Below are 21,624 nucleotides of genomic sequence, written 5' to 3'. Positions count from 1 at the left end.
AAGAAATATACTTGAAAATAAAACCGCATAGCACCCCATTGAGGCTGCCTTCAAAATGTAGCAGTAAATTTCTGTGTACTTTTTCATCCATTACATTTGGGGTTGAAGCCCAGTATTTGTACATTGTGGCAACTGCTTTGGTCACCCTATATGATGACCTCTGTTGGGAGAGAGATGCATGAGTGTGACTCTGTTAATTCTCCCTAAGCTTTCAGCAGCTTTCGGTACCATCAACCATGGGACCACCTTTCCCCATATCAACTTATATGGACCCTGCATTCATCAACTGAGTCTTTCTGAGGGAGGTGTGGAAGGTGGCAACATGAGAATGGATCTTTTCCGGGGTGGCTGGATGCTCTCCCGAGAGAGATACACATGGCACCATCATTACCCATTTTTAAGTGCCAGGCAAAGATGTTTCTGTTCGCCCTAACATTTGGGTCTTAAATGGGGTTATAGGGTATGATTAAACTATGCCCAAACCTGCATTTGGTGTTGATCTTTAATAGGGTGGGGTAGGAGTTGTCCTTTTTATATTACCACAATATGAACAATTTTGATCAAAGTTTTTTCATCTGTTTTGAAATTTGTATCATATATCCTTTTATAAATGAAAATCATTTGAGACATTCATTACATTCAAATTAATATAATAAAATAGAAGCATCCAAATTTGACATTTTCTCATTTTCAATGTGTTAGTGTAAATCCCATGTGTGTTCTGAGAGTAAGCAAAAGAGATTAAATGAACTGAAATTATTTTCATTTCAGGTGCTGTGTCATGGGCTGTACTATTTTAGAGGACTATTTTATTGAAAGAGAAGGCCTCTTCACTCTCCTGGATTTGCTTGTTGTGAGTACTATTTATTGGAAAACCACCTGTAGTAAAATATTAAATACACATTGTGTAATTGACTCTTGCTGAGGTGTCAGGTTTCAGCTATATGTCCATTGTTGTGCTTGTTGGAGATAAGCAGTGTCCAGTGCACAGCGGAATGATGAGAAGTATGAGCCAACATGCTCTATACTACTTTATTTACAGTTCAAAGCTGGTAAGTTACAGAAAAACATCTTCCCTCTGCTGGAGCAGAGAAAGCGTCATCTCTCCTCTAGGGCACGGAGAGAATCACAAACTGAAACTGCAAAGAACAGTGAAAAACAGGAAACCAGTGTACGTCATATCCAGTCTCCTTTCCCGTGGGAAAACCTCCAACAGTACAGACTCTGTGGAATGTAAACAACCTGTCTCGTGACAAGCACTTCGCTGCACAGAGAAGAAAGCAGAAACCAACATCCTCCCCCTTTCTGTGAACATCTCTGGGCAGCGTGTTCGTACAATATCAGTACAAACCCAACTTCTGCACATAGGTACAGTGTTGATCCCTTGATACAATCTTGGACAATACATCAGCAGGAATTTCATTACCTGGCATATAGGACACCGTTACGAGTCCCTTTTGAATACGTTCCCTAGCATGTTGCACCTTCAATTGCAAGTGTTTCGTGCTTTGCTTACAACCTTCAGAATTCAGCAAAGCCAAACATGCTTTGTTGTCCTGGTAAACCTGGATTGGACATTTGACAGGAATTTTCATGTCTTTGCACAATTGTAACAACCATTCACAATCTTTAAGTGAATAAGACAGTGCATTCAGTTCAGCTTCACAAGTACTTAAGCTAACTGTTGTTTGCTTCTTGCATGACCAATCAAATAGACCCTGATTGTACTTATAGCAAACTCCAGACGTACTTTTCCTGTCTGTAGTGTCACTTCCAAAACTTGCATCTGCAAATATCTCAAGACCACCAGACTTCTGATTGTTAAATCTTAGTCTGTAATGCATAGTGCCTTTCAAATACCGCGCTATGCGTTTCAGAGCTTTCCAATCCTTAACAGTAGGATTGTTGACTTGTCTGCTTAGCAAATTACAGCTAACAGCAATGTCTGGTCTTGAACATCTGGCAATGAAGTTTAGCTTGCCTAGCACACTTCTGTACAGTGTAGTGTCAGAAAATGCTTCTTCAGTGTCATCTACCTGATAACCTGTTGTCATCGGTGTGTCTACAGGGTTAGCATCCATCAGGTTTAGTTTGCTTAACACATTAGCAATTTTCCGTGACTGGTGTACTAGAATGTTACCATCTTGATCTCTCTCTATTTCCAGAGATAGGTAGTTGTTTACCTCACCAAGATCTTTCATGTCAAAGTGCTCTTTCAGTTGAGCTAGGGCGTTATTGTACATTGTGACATCTTTCCAAAAGAATAAAAGATCATCAACATAAAACAAACAATACAGTTTCTTTTGCCCCTCCTCTTTGACAAATACACATGGATCAGCTTTCCCTTGCTTAAAACCTAGAGAAAACAATACTTCAGTGAGTTTTGTGTGCCAACACCGTGCACTTTGTTTGAGACCATAAATTGACTTTTTCAGAGCACAAACAAATCCCTGTTTTACCTGTACGCCATCAGGTGGAAGCATATAAAGTGATTCATTTAGAGATCCGTACAGAAAAGCTGTATTCACATCATGGTGACTAATGTGTAGATTTTCCTCTGCAGCTAGCTTGAGCATAAGCCTAATGCTCTCATACCTCACTGTGGGTGAGTAGGTCTCGTGATAATCTTCACCTGGTACCTGTGCAAATCCTCTGGCTACCAATCTGGCTTTGTGTCTGACTATCTTGCCATTTTGATCAGTCTTCGCTTTGAAGACCCATTTGCTTCCAAGCAGTTTCATTCCTGGAACTACTGGAACAAGGTCCCATGTTTTGTTCCTTTCCAAGGAATCAAGCTCAGCCTTCATGGCATTTAACCATGGCTCAGCTTCCTTTGAATCCAAATCCTGGATTTCTTGGAAACTTGAAGGTTCAAAAACCTTCTTGGAGCTTTTAACAGCTGTTACTGCTATCTTAGCAAACTCATCAGCAAATCTCTTTGGAGGTCTGCCTTTTGTGGCTCTCTGTGACCTACGAATTAGCCTTAAGTCTTCAACACTCTCCTCTTCCTTCTTAGGAGAAAAGTGACCTATTGTGAACAATGGTTCCTCCAATTCTTGATCAGAGCTTTCAGAGGGTCGCATAGAGGCTTTCGCACTCTTGAAATCCTCTGAATCATCTGATTCAGTTTCAGACTCAGAATCAGAACCTTCATCAGTGGGTGTGGGTTGTTGCGGTTGCTTTTGACTATCCTCAGTCTCATCACTGTCATCAGGATAACATTGGAAAATTCCCACATTCTCCCCCCACTTGGCATTGTACTCAACACTTCTTGTGAGCTTAATTTCCTTAGAGTCAGTCATCATTATTCTGTAAGACCCTTTCTGATAACCTAGAAAGATACCATGCAATCCACGCTTGTCTAACTTGGAGTTTTGTGGTGAGTGAACCCACATGTCAGAACCAAAAATTTTCATGTGTTTGATGTATGGCTTCTTGCCAAACATCTTCTCATAGGGGGTACAACCAATCGCTGAAGATAACCTGCGATTATAACTGTAAGTGAAACATGAGAGAGATTCAGCCCAATAACTCTCTGGAAGATTTGCATCATGCAGCAAGGTTTTTAACCCTTGAAGCAATGTTTGATTTGCTCGTTCCGCAAGCCCATTCTGCCATGGCGAGCGTGGACTAGACAAATCGTGTTGAATTCCTTTCTCAGCCAGAAAAGCTTCAAACTGCTGAGAAGTGAACTCTCCCCCCCGGTCGGTGAAAATAATCTTAATCTTCTTACCATGCACATTTCCCAACCAAGCACAGAATTCCTTGAACCTAGGAAAAGCCTCTGATTTCTGCTTGAGATTGTACACATAAATATATCTGGAAAATGCATCAATGAGAACCATGAAGTACCTATTCCCACCCAAAGAGGGCGCTAGGGGTCCAACCAAATCAGCATGAACAACCTGGTATGGTTCTGTAGCTTGCCTACTAGACACCTTACCTTTCGCAGCCATTTTCACCTTGTTTGCTGCGCATGCCTTGCACTTCATGTGGTACCTGCAGGGTTTAATAGTCATACCTTCAACCAAGGCAGGCATTTTAGATACTGCCTCAAAATGCAAATGAGCAAATTTCCTGTGAAAATCATGAATACATTCTGCATGCAAACTTTTGTTAGAACCTGCAATGCAACAAGTGTCATCTTGCACAACATCATCATAATACAAAAGAAACAAACGATCAACAAATTCAGCATACAATTGATAATCATTTTTCTTGGTGATGATGCATCTATTGTTCTTAAAGGAAACGTCAATTTTCTTCTCAATCAGCTGTCCAACGCTGAGCAGATTATGTTTCGCATCCGGCACATAAAGCACGTCCTGTATCGATAAGTCCAAACTGTGAAGAACAACAGTTCCGTAGCCTTTACTGGGGATCGTGTGGCCATCTGCCTGGTGAATCGCACCTTCCTGCGGTGTAAAAGACACGAACAGTCGCTTATCGTTGCACATGTGATGCGTTGCAGCTGAATCAACAACGAAGAAAGATCTAGACGTCTTCTGGACCTCTGCAACCTCTGCAACCTCTGCAACCTTTGGAGCGTAGCGTGAGACCATTGCCTTGTGCTGCGTTGTCCTGGACACCGGACCTTTGCCTTTGCTCTGGCCTTTTCCACGCGATGAGCTTCCGCTGCGCTGCTCTGTCTTGGCCCTGGGATATTTGCATTCCCTCTTCATATGGCCTAGACGTCCACACGAGTAGCATTTCACTGCCTTCAAAGCTTTGGCGCCATCTGGTGGTTCCACTGCACTATGGGATGATGACTGTGAAGTCTCCCCCTTTCCCATGCAGCCAGCACCCCGCCGATCTGCTCCATTCTGAATCATGGCAGTTTCACAGGCTACTGTGAGTTGAGCATTTGGCTGATCAGTGGTATCAAATTCCCCACTTGCTTCATCCAGCCTTCTGCAGCTAGCCATCACTGCTGCTTTAAATCAAGCTGCTTTAATCCAAAGGCAATTTCAAAACTGCCTCTGCCTTTGAGCCTGCGCCTTTCTGTATGCTACGTTGCTTATCTGCAGCTGTTTCAAACTGCATTCCAAAAGCAAGCTCAAAAGTGAAAGTCCCCAAGTGCTTTCTCTATGCTGTGCTAAATTCTTGCTGCGTCACATCTGCAGCTGCTTTGAAACAACAGCATTTGTAAAAGTTACTTTCGATTTCCCCAGCATAGGAAATTGTTCCCCTTTTAGCCTTTTGCCTGTGCCACGGCAAAAACCGGCTATTAAAAGTTCAAAGTCCAGCCATAAAGCCATTAATTAGAAGCTGGCAGGCTGCCCGGAGCAGTAGCACATACCTTCATCAATCATCTTGACGCGCAGAGCAGATACCGTGCGTTCCGTGTCTCTGCCGCTGTTCCGATGCTTTGCCGGCACTTTGTCTCTGTGCTCCTTTGTTCGTCTGCCAGGAGCCCGACTTCTGAAGTCCATCCTCAAAACACTGCATTTTTCTGGGCCCGAAACCAAATGTTGGAGATAAGCAGTGTCCAGTGCACAGCGGAATGATGAGAAGTATGAGCCAACATGCTCTATACTACTTTATTTACAGTTCAAAGCTGGTAAGTTACAGAAAAACATCTTCCCTCTGCTGGAGCAGAGAAAGCGTCATCTCTCCTCTAGGGCACGGAGAGAATCACAAACTGAAACTGCAAAGAACAGTGAAAAACAGGAAACCAGTGTACGTCATATCCAGTCTCCTTTCCCGTGGGAAAACCTCCAACAGTACAGACTCTGTGGAATGTAAACAACCTGTCTCGTGACAAGCACTTCGCTGCACAGAGAAGAAAGCAGAAACCAACAGTGCTCCCTCTCAGACTATACTTGATGTGCGTCTGTGATGCTCAAGCAACCACAATCTACACTGCTAAAGACTCGAAATACACACACAATTTTTCCATGTGCCAAGTATGACTCTTTGCTCTGAAAATGTGCTATTCCCACAACAGAGGTGGTGCCTTGCAGTCAGTAGTTACAGATGGAAAATGGGTGCAGTTTTATTTACAAAGAAGCAAAGCATGAAGAAAGTCTTCACTGTACATGCACAGCAACTAGGAGGTACTGCCTCAGGAAACAGACCTTCTTAGGGAATGGTTGGCATCCGTCTGTCTTGGAAATGATGAATTGTACAACATTAGGGTCTGTTCATACTCTGCACCAAAATAATGCAAATTATGGAAACAGTAAATCTGCTCCAAGAAATACCTGCTCTGAAGTGAAGTAAATCAGTAGAACTTCAGATACTCATATTTTGCACAAGCGTTTTCAATTTGCGTACTTTATTCTGAAAACCTTACCGTATTTTTCGCCCTATGGGGCGCACCGGCCCATAGGATGCACCTAGTTTTCAGGGGGGGAAATAAAAGAAAAAAATATGATCTCTCCCCCTCCCCCCGCAGTTCTGGGAGCAGCGGACAGGCTGCATGCAGCCTGTGCGCTACTCCAAGACCTCCTTCCTGCTTTTGCGGGAGGTGGCGGAATTCCCCCAACTCCCCCAAAAGCCCACAGGAGCCTGCAGACTTTTCGACCAGGAGGGAGAAGGGACTGAAACAGCCAGTCAGTCCCTTCTCCCTCCTTGGAGAAAAGCCCGCAGAAGCCGCGCACCCTTTAAAGATTGCGCGGCTCCTGTGGGCTTTGCGACCCAGCTTGTGGGGCTGGCGATGGGGGGAAGCACTGCTTTCCCCCACCGCCAGCCTCAAAGCCGGGTCAGAGAGTAGCGGGAAGGCGTCACGCGCCTTCCCGCTGCCCCCCGATCCTCTGCTTTCCCCCACCGCCAGCCTCGAGGAGCAGACTCTTCTGGCTTCAGCGAAAGCAATGCAAAGCCTCCGGAGCGCAGGCTTCCTAGGCTTCACGTTGGTATCGCTGAAGCCAAGAAGCCTGCATTCCCCCCCTAGGATGCACACGCATTTCCCCTTCATTTTTGGAGGGCAAAAAATGCGTCATATAGGGCGAAAAATACGGTACTTAGGTTTGGAAAACATGGTTTTTTGGGAAAAGGAGTGTGTTGGAATTAGTTAAAAGAGATACAAATCAAGGGTACTGTCATCTGTAAAGTATATACAATGTAGTAGGCACTGTACTTAGATAAAAAAGAAGGACCTGCCTACAGGCTCACACTCTAAAATGCAGGAATACACAGGTGGAACGTGGAGGCCTTAAAGTAGAACACAATGTGGAGTACAAATGCAGAGTGTTTGAACAGACCTTTTGTAGTGATTGCATTTTCAAACATATTTCTAAAATGAGAAAAGCAGAAACTTGCATTTCACTTATTTAAACTGGGGACAAAAAATTTCAGGATTTAAAATTCTGCACCTGATAATCAGATTCCATTCAAAATATCACATCCCCAGAACTGGAGAAGACAAAGAGCCTAATAATTTCATACAACTTTTAACAAGTATTGCTCAGACATTTTTCTGTCCATCCTAATACATTGTACACTTCAGCAAAGTCTGCCCTCTAAAATATTTGCTTCATGCATCTACAGGTTTTATAATGGAAAAAATAGGTAGTTAGTGTTAACAACTGAGCCCCAGTTCAAAGCTCTGTGGATCCCCTGTACATATGTAATTAAGAGATGCCTGATTCCTTTCACAACCCAGCTTTGCATGAGTTCCTATTCATTCAAAGTATTCACTGACATTGAGGTGTGTGGGAGAAATCCATCTGTACATTTGAATGCCTGTGTATTCATTGGGCCACTAGATCAGGGTTTTAATGCTCAAAGTTTTATATATATATAATAATTGTGAAGGCAAATTTTTTAGGGATTAGATTTGAAATTCTGTCCTTGTTTTTCTTCTGCAAAGTTAAATCAAAAGAATATTTGCAATCTAATACTTGGGATATTAGTTGAATTTTGTGACAACCCTAAAACTGCTTCTCATATCAATACCTGGCGAGGGAAAAAAGACCAAACAGCAGCCAATTTATTAATAAAGTTATGGAGAGAAGAAGAGATTCAGATGGGAGTGAAACATGACGAAGTTGGGAGAATTGTTGGTAAGTATTAGATTGCCGAGTATTTTATATCATAGTAGTTGTAAATTTAAGAGAATTACTGAAGTTTTAAGAAGAGCTGAATTTTTCTAAGCGTGATTATATACAGGAACATGGAGAGCGGGATAAGGGGAGTGCAGCTGTGCCAAACTCAGAGCTGGCAGGGTTTCCAGGCTCTGAGCTTTCATTAGAAAAAATAAATAAACCTCTAGTCTTCGTGGAACAAAAACTATGAAGCAAAATGGGCAGGCACTAATTTCCACAGTTACTTGTGGAATTAGTGGCCACAGAACACGCCGCCCAGTAGCTGGCAGCCCAGGGGCACCAAGCAGCACCGCAATTTTTGCGCGCACACCCAGCCTGCATCCCCAGCAGGGGCCAGTTTTGCCAACCCCTAGGTACGTCTCTGTGTTTGAGTCTTTCTGGGTGTATGTTTCACTCCATTATTTTTTCTAGATTGGGACAATGAAGAAAGTATTTCTTTCATTATGATGAAGGGGCTTTCTGGTTCATTCTGAAGTTGGGCTTCTTTTTGTTTTTACTTTCCCTGGTAGAGAAGGGGGTTGTTGCCCAGAGAAAATAATTTTGAAATTCAGGACTTAGCATAGGTATGATAAGACAGAAGCATGTTTACTCAGAAGGAAAAAAAGCAGCAAATAATTGAGTTAATTTGTATCTTACGTAGAATTTAATGCAAAAAAAACCACCCCTTGTTTTAAAAATTTGCAAACGCAGATATAAATAAAATTGGTACATCTGCATTACAAGGGTGTTGTTGTTGAGAAAGCATGGGTAACATCAGTCCTGCAAATATTGCTATGCTATGCTAATACTGCTGAATGGTGGTGTGAGACACAATAGTGCATGGCAACCCTGCAGTGTAGTCCAGTGTTGTTATCCAGTCAGGAGGGGGGAGGCATTACAACATTGCAGTGTAGCAGCAACATAGAGGAATGGGTGATTAACTGCTTTCTCCTCCCTTTTGTGGTTGGGTGCTACTTCTAGTATAAACACTTAAACGGGTATACTTATGTCAAGATGCACATCCTATTTTCTCAAAAGGACAGGTGTTTGGCCTGTGCTAATTGCTGTAGATATTATGAGGTCGAAATAAATAAATACAGTGGTCACACAGTAGGAGAAACAGAGCCCCAGTTCAGTCATGGCTCGAAATACTTTATTCTGTTACTAGTTTTACCACTAGATGGCATTTGTCCCTTCAGCTGCAAAGAGCATCTATTATTAGTTTGATTGACTGACTGACTGACTGACTGACTGAGGTAGCTTTGCTTGGTAAATCTGTTTCACTCAATACCACTCTTTGTGCATCTTATTTAAAAACTAAATTCATTGTCCCTAAACATAATCAATTTCTTAGAAAATAACATTTGGTATAAGTAAAAGTGAAACAATGTAATAAAGTCAGTACAGAGTATAGTAAACATTGTTTCCTAACCAGTATTTTGTTCTCATTCTCCAACCAAATTACTGTAATGATGCTAGATTTGAAGCCCAGTATTCATCTCAGAAAGCCCTCAATATAATTCATAAATTAAAACAAACACCATTGCCAAGTTTTGACTCATAGAAATATATATAAACACCCTCGTCATAATAGGGATGGAGTAGTCTGAAAACCAGTTATTACAAACAATTGTTGCTTTTGGGCTGATGTGGAGAGTTGTAAGAATTTATTCAATAAATTTTGTATTTTTAAAAATTCTTGGCTCAGTCAAGTCAAGCAGACCAGGAGGTAATAATGCTGAGGAATAGCGACTCTTATATATGAAATATTTTGTTGTTTGTCTGTGGTATTTATATATCACTTAAGCGTTCACATTTCTAAACAGCATACATAAAAATAAACCATATAGAGGATAAAATAATAAAAATTCACCATAAAACTGAACATAAACTCAAACAGTAGCCTAAAATGTATATTGGAATAAGAAAGACATTGTCATGCACCTGAAGTTTGATATTGTTGTACGCTACCCCTGTATCTGAGCTGTGAGAGACTCCGGGGTTTCCAGCACTTACCCAGGGTTTGGTTTCCTTGGAATGAAGGTCAGTGGAGACTGTTATATATATACTCATGCCCCCATGTATAAGACTCCCCCTATTAAGAATTAAGAAAATAGGGGGAGATTGCCAGGAGTTGTTGAGCTTCTTTTGTGGGGGGGATTGCAAAAAATCACTCACCTGCCACACCGACAATGGCAATCACGCACGCCAACAGCAGCTGCCAATTGGGCAGCAACAGCCAATCAACAATAGCCCTTGCCACAGCCACCAATCACCTGCCCAATTGCCACAGAAAATCTGCTCACGGCAGCAACCAATCCCCCATCCCACCTCTGCACTATCCGTGTATAAGACGACCCTGTTGGGCAGTCGCCGGGAGGCTGGACATGCCTCCAGGCAAACAACATATACATGCCAGCCTGTCTTCTCCCTTCTGCGTGCCGCTTGGGAGATCCATCAATCTTCTTCCCCTACGTGATTCATGTCTTGGGACGTGAGCACACATTGACTTAGCAGAGTCAACAACAGCAGAGCTAGGCTCGAGGTGTGAGTACTAAGCTACTTTATTATATAAAAATCAGGACAAAGGAAAAACATGGCTCCTCTCTCTCTCTTCTTCCTCGAAGAGAAGGGAAAACAAAAATACAACGGAACAGAACAGTGTAAAAATAACTCCTACTCCCATGACTTCCAACAGAGTTGGAATGTAAATACAGACATGTGATGAAGCAATCCCACATATCTGCAGAGCAGGGGAATGAAATGTCAACAGACCCCCCCCCATTTTTCACATTATTTCATAAGAAAAAATCTCGTCTTATACATGGAAAAATACGGTACACTCAGTGAAAGTATTATAATTACTGAATATCTGATGATGAGTGGAACCTAAAACTGAAAATTTCTCTCTGCAGATACAAAGAAGCCATTGGCTGGCAAGTTCCAAAGAAAGCAAGAAGTTACTCCAATGCCTGCCAGTTGTCCCACTATTGCTGTTATGGATGTTGCTGAAAACATGCGAGCAAAGATTTATTGTATAATATGTAAATTAGGTAAAGGCCATGAACTTATTTCCTGCATTTTACATATACTTTAATTTTTAAGAAGGTGGTTATAAAGCAGTAAAATAATTTATGTTATTTAACCAAAGACAGCTTGCATAAACAGAAGAATGAATAATCAGAGTTACACACAAGTTTGGCAAGTTCATCTGCGTCTGCAACTGCTGAACTAGGAAAAGAAAAATCCTGTATCTCCTTGTCAACCAGCTATTATGGCTATCTAAGCCAGGAGCTTCCAATATTCTTGGCAGGATCACATAGTTTTGCTAATGTGTCCACTTTGAAATTGCCTTGTGACACTGTAAATCTCAATACAGAAATAGGATTTTTCTAAAAGTAATTATTAATGCTTTACTTTAGGCTTTGAAAATTTGCCTGGCCTCTCTGCCAAGGATTTTGTTACACTTGCTATCATACGTAGATATCTTGACTTCAAGGTAAGCCTTGTTTAATATGTGATTTGTTATTTATGGTTTTGTTTGTTAGAATCTGAAGCACTACATATGTACTCCTTTGCAGCCACAATGCAAGACACATTGTTAGAATTTAAAATGCCAGACTTTTGCCTGTGATTACACTTGGCTTCCTCTTTAAACTTAATGAATAAAAATAGATACTTGAACAGAGAGTCAAAAGTGGCTCTTTCTGGGTCTTTGCCCGAAAAGAGTTACGGTAGCTGTCCTTGGTATTGATAGCTTTCTAAAAGTGCCACTTTTGTTAATAAAGGTAGGTGAAATCTGGAGTGAGATATATGCAGAACTTAAAAAAGAAAACATCAAACCCGTAACTCCTGACCATGAAGCACTGCAGGTTATTATGGAAGCATTTGAAAACGTTGGAAAGATGGTGATCTCTCTCCAGACTGAAATGCTGGAAAGCCAACAATACCAGGAACTTCGAGAAGAAGAAAAAAGTTATGCCAAGGTAAGCAAAGAAGCAGCATGTGAGAGGGAACCATTTTTTAAAAGAAATAAACTCCCTTTCTTATAACACATATTTATAAGAAGCGCTTTTTCTTTAAAAACTAAGAAGTTATTGTCTTGTCTCTCCTACAGAGTCTACTCGGAATACCATCTCCACTTTGGGGGAGGGGGCTAATTGCAAACAAACTGTAGGGTGTAGTGATATTGGTGCCTACAATGCAACCAGAGCTCTGCTCTGAACTACTTCCATAACTGAACTGTGCCACTAAAGACACTTTTGAAGAATGAGAGGTTTTAATTTCCTCCTTAATCTCTTTCACGCTCTAGATTCAATCCCTCCATAAGCAAAAGGAAATGGTCAGTAAGTCCTGGGAAAGTTTCTTGGCCCGGACATCAAATTATGAGACTTTAAAGGTAAGGATATTGTGAATACTGCCTTTGGGATGATTTTAGCTCCAATTAATATTTATTTTAAGCTATTAAATAGATATTTATTGTGGATCCTCTTTTCTATTTTGTATAATTTATATTTTCAGGATAAATAGATTAAACTTGAAAAATAAGAATAGGAAGGCTTGTACAAGCAGGAGATGTGCCAAACAGATGTCTTAAATATGTTCAAAGAAATTCCTTCAGTTTCTCTTTGGACAGTGTGATGTTGTTCAGTCACTTGTAAGGAAGGGGCATTTCTGTACAATGTACGGTACTTGTTTGTATATTAGTTAATTGCTAGTTCTTCATATTACTTTTACTCAGCGTGGATTGCATCACCATACTTGGAAAGATACACAGTCTGAAACACCCCTATTTGTATAGTAAGCCTATTAATGTGTTAATGCTAAAAATTCAAAAGACAGTAAAAAGAGATATTTGACTTTGCCATGTCATTTATCCCTCACCCCCTTTTTGAATTTTTTATAGAAAGCGAAAAGGATTCAGGAAAAATCCATAGAAAATTCTAGAACAAAGGTAAAACCTTACAACGCAACATTCCATCCAACTGACATTAAAGGCCTAAATACAACTGTAAGTGAATCCTTACAAATCTTAAATATGAATTTCAAAAATATAAAATGTTACAAAAGTATTATCTAAGGTTGAAAATTCTAAGAATGCAAAATGTTTGTTTGTTTTCTTTCCAACAGAGCAAGTATTCCACTATATTGTTATGAGTCGGGGTGGGGAAGTAGGCTGTATGCAAGATCCTTCTAACCCCTGGATCCAGAAAGTGTTAAAAATATAAGCCAGGCTATCTTGCTGTTTAATGATTTTTAGGAATTGTTCAGAAAACTCTGTGTGTGTTTGAAAACCACTTTTGTGCTGCAGTAGCACAAGGGAAAGGATGAGCAAGGCCTTTGGGTAATGCAGCTTTGGTACTGAGGCTTGCATCCTGGCTTAAACATGTTGAAAACCCATTATCTTGGGTATGCCAAGGATTGGGGACTGGGTAAGCTGCTTTGGGATGCAGAACTGTAACAAGGAGTGTGCACCAAGGAGAAGGAGGAAGGCTTGAAGAGATCCTGATGAACTGGAAGCTTGCTTGAAAGGAATAAGCAGTTACCATACTAGTCTAAGGTTAAAAGTGTAATTGCGTTTTCTTAATTGGTTTTTGATTATGCGTGTTCTAATGCCTTTGCTAACTTGTCTGTTATTTTTCTGCAGGGAAGCTGTATTTTGTTGTTTGTTTGTACCTTTCAGGACAGATTCTTGTTCTTTGGTGGGTAGTGTTGTATGCTTGGTGGGGAGGAAGTAGACTGTTAGAAATGGATATCCAAGGTTGAAAATTCTGAGAATGCAAAACATTTGATTTTTCATTACAGCCGCAGCAAGTGTTTCACTATATTTTTATGAGTTTGGGGGCAGAGGGAAGAAATAGGCTCTATGTGAGATCCTTCTTAACCCCTGGATCCAGCAAGTGCTAAAATATAAGCCAGGCTCTCTTCCTGTGTTGAGGTGACAGCCTGAGTGATGGGCCTTTAAGGAAAACAAAAGAAAGGGGCTCTGCGTGAGACAACAAATGGGTGGGTGGGTGGGTGGGTGGGTGGGGGCCCTCCCTCGATTCATAGACTCAATTCAAAACTTGAATTTATGTATATATGTGTAAGTAAACCGTTTTTCATAAAGACACCACAGTCTCTGCTGTGCCTCATTCCCAAAGGAAACACAAACCCGGGGTAAGCAACTGGAACCCCTGAAATCTCGCACTGCTCAGAGATTGGGGGTGGTGTGCAATAATATTCATCCTTCATATTGAAACACTTTTTCAAACCTTCATATTGAAACACTTATTCAAACCATCATAGGTAATCTATGGCTCTATCATGCTGATGGAGATGTAAGTATAAGATCTATGGTATCAAGCAGCCTCTTCAATAATTTATGTGTTAGAGGAAAGAGCATCTAAAATATTTTTATTTGTTAGAGATCCGTAGTAATAAGGGGCTAAAGAATAAGTGTGACAGGAAGCATAGATAGCAGAAATAAGATTTGAATTTATGATCAATCTTCATTATACACACACACACACACTTAGGCATGAGCTTCTAGTGTACGTTTCAGAATGCATTCTTAAAAAACAAATCATAAAAGCATGAATGAGAAAAGTCAATTACAAGTCAACTAATAGTTTTTACATTTCCTTTCAAAATATGCTTTAAAAGAAGAGAATTTCAGAATGTCTCCTTTCTAAGGAATTGTTGTAAAACAGAACTCTTGTTTCATTTTGTCAGAATACTGAGCAGTGTGTTTTGTTTTTCCAGGTTGCATCTGGTCGCTTAGTAACTGTTGAAAGTACACCTGCTGAATTGACTGGAGGGCCACTAGCTGATACAGATCTTGCAGTCAAAAAGCTCTCCATTCGTGGTGGAGCCTTAAAGAGGATCAAAACAGTTAAAGTTGTGGATCCATTCAAGAAAGATTCAGTATCTGTAAAATAAACCTTGTCTAGAACTGTTCTAGACTAGCTCCCTGTTTTTTGTTGTTGTTAATTTATATACAAATTTTAATCACATATTTGTATCACACTGGTTAAGTGCACAGTTATTTTTAGATATATGTTGCTTTAGAAATAATGTGGAGATCATGATGCTAACAAATAAATTCAGTATGTTACAAATATAGATTACCGGTATGTCTAATCATTGCCGAGTTGATTTAATTTGGTTTTTGCTGTCCTTTTGCACTAACATAAATGCATATAGCCATGTGTGTTACCATGACATTTACACACACAAGGATTTGAAGCACAAAGGGAAGAGAACAGCCACTCAGGATATAAAGTGAATGTGGCATTAGCAATCACTGTCATAATCCAGTAATTGCTTCAAAATGAGGTAAATAGGAGAAATCCTGGAATACTGGCGTATTATAGGCAAATACTTTAAACCTTAAATAAATAGGCAGAGACTGATTCATACATTACGTGCATCTTAGTTCCCTGCCAGACTCATACAGTATTTTGGAGCGAAAATCAACAAGAGTAATTTGGAGAAAGCAATGGCAAAAATCACCCAAAGCACTGCAAATAGCACCAAGTTTTCAATAGGCTCCTGTCAATGCAATATTTCGGAGAAAAGGCCCATCTCCATGGTGGACTTGAACATGCTCCCAAATGTCTTTTGGGAAACAAAAGGGGAAAGAAGGGGAATGGGATGGAGTATCATCGAAGGAGGCCTGACTGGAACACTGAACATTCCGTGCTGCAAGGTTTTGTTACTGGTCCCACTTCTAATACATTGTTTTATAATGCAGAGTATTGCCACCAAGTGACTCCAAATGCTGCATGACTCCCTGTTCTTTTCCATGAGCAGGAGAAAGTTCAGCGGACACAAGAGAAGCACTAGAGATTGAGAAGACTGTATTGTGGCATATTAGGGAGATTATTACAAGTCTGAAGGATACTGAATTGAATAAGAGCACCATTTCAATAGTCTACACAGCATAGAAAATATTTTTTATGATAACAAACATAAGTGACTAAACCCAGTGTTTAAGAGATTACATCAAGCATAATTTCTTTGGGTTTACATTCCTCCCCCCCCGTATGTCTTTAAAATGAAATTACTATTTATAGGATGCTGTATAAAATATGCTTGTTGCTGCAGCACCATGTTTCATTAGCCTATAAAAATATATTTGGTTTTCATTGCATTCTGAACTTTTAACAATGAGAGAAACCTTTCTCCCCAAAAAGGACACGTGTGCTAGTATTAAACACATAGATTTACCTGAGAGAGCACAGGAAATTATTCAAAATACATACAGCATTTGCATTGGAGAAAAGACCATGTTGACAATGATTGGAATGTGCTTATTAAATCAGAACAAAGAAAAAGATCGCAAAAAAAAGAGTTGTCAGAAATATCTACAGTAAAATATGTGCTTTTTGAAAGCTTCATTCAGTGTGGAATCATCTGGGTGAGGTGTCTTCTGTAGATTTGCCTCTTTGCTCTACAGCTGAGGTTTGTGAACCCTGCAGAGGAAGGAAAGAGCCAATTAGAAGTAAAGATAGTCCTTGTTGCCATTTTTTCTTTCTTGTTTTTTCCTGGTTGTCATCTGTGAAATATGTGGTTCTATTTCTATGAACATTGGAGAATTGCAGAGTAGGACATGGAGGAGGTAGGATGGTGTAACACAGAGAGCCAGTGTTGTGTAATGATTATAGTGTTTGACTATGACCTTGGGAGACTCGGGTTCATAGCCATGAAGCCCACTCGGTGACCATAAGCTTACCGACCATTTCTCAGCCTTACCTACCTCACAGGGTTGTTGTGAAGATAAAACAGGGAGCGGAGAACCTTGAGCTCATTGGAGGAAAAGGTAGTATCTAAATAAAAAAAATGACATATTTAAATGCTTAGTAGTTGAAAGAAATGGGGGCAAAACACATAAATGATGATTTAATGAGAGAGCAATCCAGTTCATGTTTACTCAGAAGTAAGTCCTACTATGTTCAATGGGGCATATTCCGAGGAAAGAGTGCACAGCCTTACAGCACAATCCCACATGTGTCTATACTCAAAATTCATTCCCATTTAATTCAGTAGGACATACACTTGGGAAACTTGGGATATGGGATTACGGCCTTAATCTAGAAATAGCAGCCTTTCAGTATTAACAGCACAGACTCCTCTGGCACCTTAAAGATGTAACAAATTTATTTTGGTGTAATAATTCATGGACTACAGCCTGCATCATCAGTTACATGGCAGGTATAACACTTCACGCATCTGGTGTTTTATTAACAGGTAAGCGTAACAAAATTACCTTCTGACGCTTTCTGTCCATATGTAAAAGTATTCTCTGTGGATGCTAATTGTCTCCTGCCCATGCCGTGAGAACTTGAGAGAACGCATTCTACATACATATCCCAGAAGTTCTGAGCTAAACTGTTGAAGATGTCATTATGCTTGGGTTTAGACGACCCTTTTAGGAACATCATGAATTCCCAGAGAGCAGTAACTGTGCTTGATACCCTGAGTTTCTTCACTTCCACCAGCCTGCGAGAGGAGATTTCCCAACAATGATGATCAATCTCTCCCAGGCCAGCAAAGGCTTCTTTTTGATATTCCAGGTTGCCAAAAACTAAATTCACCATCAAGAGACAACCCATTTGGAGAAGCCACTTTCTGCTGCGTAAAAATTCCATGCTGCACAGAGGTATCTGAAAACAATACAAACAATTATGACTTCACTCCCCCTATAGTCTTTGACTTTACAACTTTGAAACATACTGTACTGTCACGAAAAAGGATGTTAGTTCTGACTTCGTCCAACTGGCCTGCGGCTCCAACAGACACAAGAACACAAATATGCCCTGTCACATGTGAGGTGGGGCCAATAACTAGTTAAAATATGTTGCTATTGCAGATAAAAAGAAAAGAAAAGGCCAGCATCAGTAGCCCCAGTCAGGTGCTCTTTGATTGTGTGTTGAACAACATGAGATCAAGGAGTTGGGCTACACTGAGTGTCATAGCCCATAAAATCACACAGTTCTCTCCTACATACAAAGCATGTGCTCTACCACTGAATCACAGCCTGAAGAGCTTTGTAAGGAGGAGACCTTCATATGACATCAACATGAATGTCGGAGAAGACACAATGTAAAGGCTCTGCCCATTTGCTCCCATACTATTCAACAGGGTAGCAATGAATGGCTAAGACACACTTGCCTGACTGGAGAGAGACCTGTTGGAATGTAATGTAAAAGTGCTGTCTAAAATGCATAAAATATTATTGGAATGGGAGACAAAGGATGAGCAAGTAAAATCTTCAGTGATACAGTGGGCAATAGATATTGGTCATAATATAGACATGGAAGCATGGGAACGGGTGTGGAATATGGATATAGAATTCGCAGTATGTTATGGTCTAAGAGAAAATTAAATGAAAATTATATATTGATAGTATCTAACACTGAGTAAATTGGCAATATATATATAAATCAAATAAGTGTTGTAAATGTAAAGAGAAAGAAGGTTCTTTTTAGCATATGTGGTAGTCTTGTAGTAATGTTAACGCTTACTGGGAAATGATATATAATGAAATGATGTTTAAAATAACCATGGGGGGACGGACGGACCAGAAGCTTTTATTTGGGGAATTATAGGGACAGAACTACCTAAACTGTATAGAAACTTATTTATGTATGCTACTACAGCAGCAAGAATGTTACTTGCCCCAAAATGGAAAGAAGCAGAGGTCCCAGCAAAGGAAGAATGGGTACAAAAACTTATGGAATATGCAGAAATGATGAAACTTACCTGAAGAATAAGAAATCAAAATAATAAACTTTTTATAAAAGAATATAAATGGTTTATTGAAGAATTACAGATAAATTGTAAACAGACAAGAACATTGGCAGGGTTATTGTAAGAACCTGCAGTTTCATTAGAGTATATATTTAAAGAAGATGAATAAATGAGCAAATTAAGTTAATTTGGATATGCAGAAGATATTAAAAATTAATTTAAGGAACCGCAGAAAGAGGGGGAAGCAAGTCAAGTTTTGAAATGTCAAAATGATTGTAAAATTAGTGAAATGTATAAACTTCAAAAGTATAAATGATTTATTTATTTTTTTAAAGACACATGTGCCCTGAGGAAAGGCAGAAGGCAAAGAACCAAGCCAGGGAGTCCAGGTCATGGAGCACAGTTATCAATAGCTCCTCACAGAAGCACCTATGACCTGAGACATAAGTGCCGGGTTGCATCCGCTACTGAGGAGGCTGACAGCGTGACATTCTGTGTGTGACTTTGCTGTTGGATATTGAGGGGCTCAGCCCCCTCCTTAAAAACTTGGGGGGGGCTGAAAGAACCTTCAAATACAGATAGCAAAGGCTCCCGTCTGAGACGTTGGAGGGCTGCTGCCTTTCAATAATGAGCAGCACGGACAAATTGTGCTGCTTGTTATAAGGCAACTTCCTTTGTGACTGCCTCTCAGAAGTCGGTTGAACACATCTTTTTTTAGGTTGAAGTACTGGAACACTGTGCTATTTAAATACACTCTGCTGCAAAACAATTAAATTGCACTCAAACCACCCGGTTTTGTTCCGATCAACATCATGAGCAAGAGTGACTTCAGTTGTAGCCACACGGCCTCAGCCTGTGTTTTCAGAAGTCCCACTGTTTATATAATGTCATAGATTTAGGGCTCCAGAGTCTGTTGATGAATGGTGTAAATTAATAAATGCTAGTATTTAGATAATATTTGGGGGCGTGAAGGGAAATACAAGCTGCAGAACTGTGCCAGGCAGGAAATTTCTGGGTTAGCTAAGTGCAGAACCATGAAGGAACAATGGCACTGAGCCATTAAGGTCCATTAGCAATGCAAAAGAACAGTCCCAAGCTTGCTGAAGCTATGAGAGGGGCAGTGAGCGACAGAGTCCACTCAGCCTGGACACTGAGGTCCTCCTCCAAGGGTTGTCTGCAGGTTCATTCACTGCAAGAAGCGAAGTTACAGGGAACCGGGCAGAGGGCCTTTTCAGTGGTGGCACCCTCCCTGTGGAACACCTTCCCTTCAGATGTCAAGGAGATAAAGAATCACACAGCTTTTAGAAGGCAGCCCTGTTTCGAAAGGTTTTTATCGCTTGATGTTTTATGTTTTTAGATATGCTGTAAGCAGCTCAGAGTGGCTGGGGAAACCTAATCAGATGGGCGGAGTATTAATAATAATAATAATAATAATAATAATAATAATATTTCTCTCGGGGTATAATGCTCTGCACCTCCTTAATTGAAGATTCCAAGTGTAAATATGTGTACAGTAAGCCATATGTATTAAATAGCCTCCGCTGTTCCTCAGTTTGCACCCTGGGTGAGTGCCTGGAATCTTGCTACCACTTGGCAGAGATTGGGAATGGCAAGCAACCTTCGTAACAATGGGATTGCATACAGGCAGGCATGGGGGGGGCAGGGAGGGGCAGCTCCCCCACCCAAATCAATCAAATTCAATAAAAATACATAGCTTACTGAGGTTCTGCCGCCCCCCAACAGAAATCCTGGCTACACCCATGGAGGCAGGCCCATTCTGTGTTAAGATGGCTGCCGCTACAGAATTTTTTTGTGCACTAGACTTGGGACAGAAGAACCTGGCTCCTAATGCCCACTCCCACCCTGTCAAGAAATGCATTGGGTGACATCAGAACAGTCACCTAACCTACCTCACAAGGCTGTTGTGGGAATAAAATGACCGGAGAAAATAACTATATATGCTACTCTTGAGTTCGTTGAGATGGGTAGGATTTAAGTCAGGGGTTCCCAAAGCGTTGCCCATGGACCACCAGTGGTCTTGTGAGTCTGCAAAGTGGCATAACTACATGTGTATGAAGAAAGGGGTGTGTGAGAGGAATGGCAGGCACAATGGCTGCTGTTTCGTTCTTAGAACCTGGCAGTCTGCCTGGAAGGTGAGGAAGAGGGAGTTAGTGATGGTAGGCAGAGATTCTGCTTTCCTCAGGGGAATAAAGCTATGGCTGGCAGCAAGACAGGGGAAGGTCCTAAGCAATCACCACTTCTAAACAACAGGAAGAAAAATCATTAAGTGATCTTGGGCAGGGAGAGCTTGTGAACAGTTGGTATAGTGGTTAGCATAAAGGGCTAGGACTGGGAAGATTAGGGTTCAAGCCTCCATTCAGTCATGATGCACACTGAGTAAACTTGGGTCAGGTACTTTTTCCTCAGACCAGCAGACTACCTCACAAGGTTGTTGTGAAAACAGAAGAGGTTGAGAGAACCTAAAGGTTAGCCCAAAGATAGCATATAAGTGTTAATAATTAAAACCTTACATAAATAAAATACTTAGGATTCTAGGCACCCAACCAACTACGACAGGAGGGAATTATTTAAAAGCAGCCAGAAGTTTATAGAAAATATTCAGCTTATACTCTTAACCACAACATTACACTGGCTCCAATATACAGTTCCATGGACAAGTAAAAAGGTCAGGAGTTTAAAACTTTTGGAATGTAAAACTTTCTTACATTGTAGATAGCACCTGTAGAAAGTGACACACAGGAGAAAGTAAAAAACTATCACTGATCTACATGATCAATAAACAATGCTTTTCTAACAGCAACATTATAGATTTTACTGATTGGTTCTTTCTATTCTCTGGAACTTA

The 21,624-nt window shown here is 40.6% G+C and overlaps 1 protein-coding gene across 1 annotated transcript in view; it reads left to right on the top strand.

Moving 5' to 3' along the window:
- LOC309380847 (cilia- and flagella-associated protein 69-like) overlaps window positions 1-21,624 on the top strand; it is a 53,503-nt gene that overhangs the window by 15,915 nt on the left and 15,964 nt on the right. The window contains exons 16-23 of the mRNA XM_081930942.1: window positions 772-853; window positions 7,811-8,003; window positions 10,940-11,077; window positions 11,447-11,523; window positions 11,813-12,010; window positions 12,337-12,423; window positions 12,931-13,035; window positions 14,769-14,942. Coding sequence (XP_081787068.1) covers window positions 772-853; window positions 7,811-8,003; window positions 10,940-11,077; window positions 11,447-11,523; window positions 11,813-12,010; window positions 12,337-12,423; window positions 12,931-13,035; window positions 14,769-14,942 — 1,054 coding nt within the window. The remainder of the gene's footprint in view (window positions 1-771; window positions 854-7,810; window positions 8,004-10,939; window positions 11,078-11,446; window positions 11,524-11,812; window positions 12,011-12,336; window positions 12,424-12,930; window positions 13,036-14,768; window positions 14,943-21,624) is intronic.

Source organism: Podarcis melisellensis (genome assembly GCF_964234715.1).
Source record: "Podarcis melisellensis genome assembly, chromosome: 12".
Lineage (NCBI taxonomy): Eukaryota > Metazoa > Chordata > Lepidosauria > Squamata > Lacertidae > Podarcis > Podarcis melisellensis.
This window is presented reverse-complemented; position numbering and strand designations above follow the sequence as displayed.